Consider the following 2,255-nt stretch of genomic DNA (forward strand, 5'->3'; position numbering starts at 1 on the left):
GGACATTGACGAATATCACCAAATCAGTCTCTAAAACCAACCTAGACCCCAAAAGCATTTCTGGGGAAATGCCAGATTCCCTGTCCCTTCACCTATCACTCCTAGGCATGGTACCTCTTCTTAATCTTTGCCAACCTAATAAGCAAAATGTTACACTTAAGTTCTTTAAAAATTATAGACAAGGGCACCATCTAGTCACATCTTATAGGCCAAGGAAATTTCTAGATTATCCCTTGTTGACAGCAGGGTCTTGGTGACCAATGTGTTCACAGCTGCACAAAAAGCAGAATAAAATGTCTCATATGGTAGAATTCCAAAAAGGAAGCAGAATAAATGTCAAATTATGATAGAATGCCACTATGAATGATACTAAGTAACGGCTTAAGAGAATACAGTAAACTTATAATCACATCTCCTTGTTTTATTTCATTTTGTATTTTATTTCCTACTTAATATTCATATTCCACTGACTATAATAAAAGTTCACAAAAGACTGAGCATGGTAAGTTGCTTTCTCCCCTGACCCCAGGGTCCCCAACAGGCCCTGGCACAGACAAGGAGTTCAGTCTGATGTTTAGAGGCAGGTCTATGCAGCTCGGTAAGGCCGACCTCATGGGAACAAGAACCTGAGCCCGACATACAAACCAGAACAAGCCAGAAGCCAGTTCATCCACTCGCAAGGAGAAATCAGCGGCCCCCCACCTGAACACGCACCAGACCTCTGTCCCACAGGCAAAGCCAGTACAGAAACCAAACCTGCACTGAGCCCTCCCTGTGCTCAGGCACCTGGGGACAACTACAAGAATGGACAGTAGGGGCCAGAGTAGTCTCAGGGGACAAGAGAGGAGGCTGCTGGATCACCCAGGCAGGGGGCATGGTGGCTGGACAAGGTGGGCAGCCAGGGAGGTGGGAGGAGTGGGCGGCTGCCCTGGGTTGGAGAGGTGGGGCTCCCAGCACTGGGCAGGACTGGCTGAGTGGCTGGAGGTGCATTTCCTGAGGTGGGGACCCCACCACACGGAATGATGTCGACTCCCCCCACTGTGGAATGTCATGTCTCCCTGGGCTAGAGCCCCACGGGGGCAGGACAAAGGCTGGGTTGGCCAAACGACGTTTCCCAGCTCCTAGTACAGGGCCCAGCATGCAGCAGCTGCTCCATAGTGAATGGATTAATCAGTCATTGCAACTCTTCCATGGGGTGGGGACTGCAGGGTGGAGTGGGAAAGGGAGGGTCTCAGCAGGGTGGGCCTGGGTGGGCACAGCATGTAGGTAGGATTTAAGCCCCAGGCCATGTGGGTAGAGCCTTGTGAGCAGGAACAGACCAGGAACCAGGATGGAAGAACCTAGAGACTTGCTGGGTGAGTTGGGGCAGAGGGCTGTGAGGGGCCTGGGCTGATGGGGCAGGGGGCAGGGATGGGATCCTCAGGCCGAGGCAGCAGGGTGCTGATCTGGATTGAGCTTGTCTAGGATGGCTTCCCGTCCTGACGAGTGGGGAAGACTTAGTGGAGACTGGGAAATGAAATGAAATGAAGTGAGTGCGTTGAGCAGAGAACTGGGCCCACAGTGGCCTTCCTGCAAGTGTCAGGGACCCTTCGGCCCTTGGAAGGGGAGGGAAGCTGGGGGAGGGCAGAGCAGGCCTGAGGCACCAGCCCAGGCTGCTCTGGGGTGAGGAGCCCACACCGCCTGCCTTCCCAGGCTGTGGCGTCTGTCAAACACAGGTGCTGTTATCACGACCATTCCAAAGATGTGGACACTGAGGCCCAGAGAGGTACAGGGTGTGGGCAGGAAGGTGGAGAGCCAGGGTCTGCCCCCAGGGCGTCTGGTGCAGATACCACACTTTTGTCCCTGGCGCTGCCTCCAGCCTTACCTGCCTGACACCCTTGCTGCTCAGGAGGGCCTGGCCCAGGGTACAGGCGCAGTCGCTGGGGGTGGGGGGCTCGGGACTGCCTGTGGGCCTTGTCTGACCCTGTTTCCCTTCGGCCCCCAGTCCCCCCATCGTCCCAAGTCCCTCAGAGGAGGCAGCGGCAGGAGCGCACCGTGTACAGCGCCTTAGAGCTGCTGGAGCTGGAAAGAAAGTTCGAGATGAACAAGTACCCGACCTACCAGGAGGTGCAGGCCCTGGCCGACAGGCTGCACCTGAAGGAGCGCCAAGTGCAGGTCTGCCCCGCCGCGCCCACCCCTCGCAGCACCAGCGCCGCTCGCCAGGTGCCCGGCGCACCTGCCCACCCACCCTCCCGCTGCCCGGGGCGTGCGGCCCC

At 56.5% G+C, this 2,255-nt stretch overlaps 1 protein-coding gene across 1 annotated transcript in view; it reads left to right on the top strand.

Moving 5' to 3' along the window:
* The first annotated feature begins 1,330 nt into the window (after nt 1-1,330).
* The window catches only part of LOC103608742 (retina and anterior neural fold homeobox protein 2-like), a 1,632-nt gene continuing 707 nt past the window's right edge, over nt 1,331-2,255 (top strand). Inside the window, exons 1-2 of the mRNA XM_008593143.1 lie at nt 1,331-1,355; nt 1,985-2,154. Coding sequence (XP_008591365.1) covers nt 1,331-1,355; nt 1,985-2,154 — 195 coding nt within the window. The remainder of the gene's footprint in view (nt 1,356-1,984; nt 2,155-2,255) is intronic.

Source organism: Galeopterus variegatus, unplaced genomic scaffold (assembly GCF_000696425.1).
Source record: "Galeopterus variegatus unplaced genomic scaffold, G_variegatus-3.0.2 Scaffold8760, whole genome shotgun sequence".
In the NCBI taxonomy this organism is placed as follows: domain Eukaryota; kingdom Metazoa; phylum Chordata; class Mammalia; order Dermoptera; family Cynocephalidae; genus Galeopterus; species Galeopterus variegatus.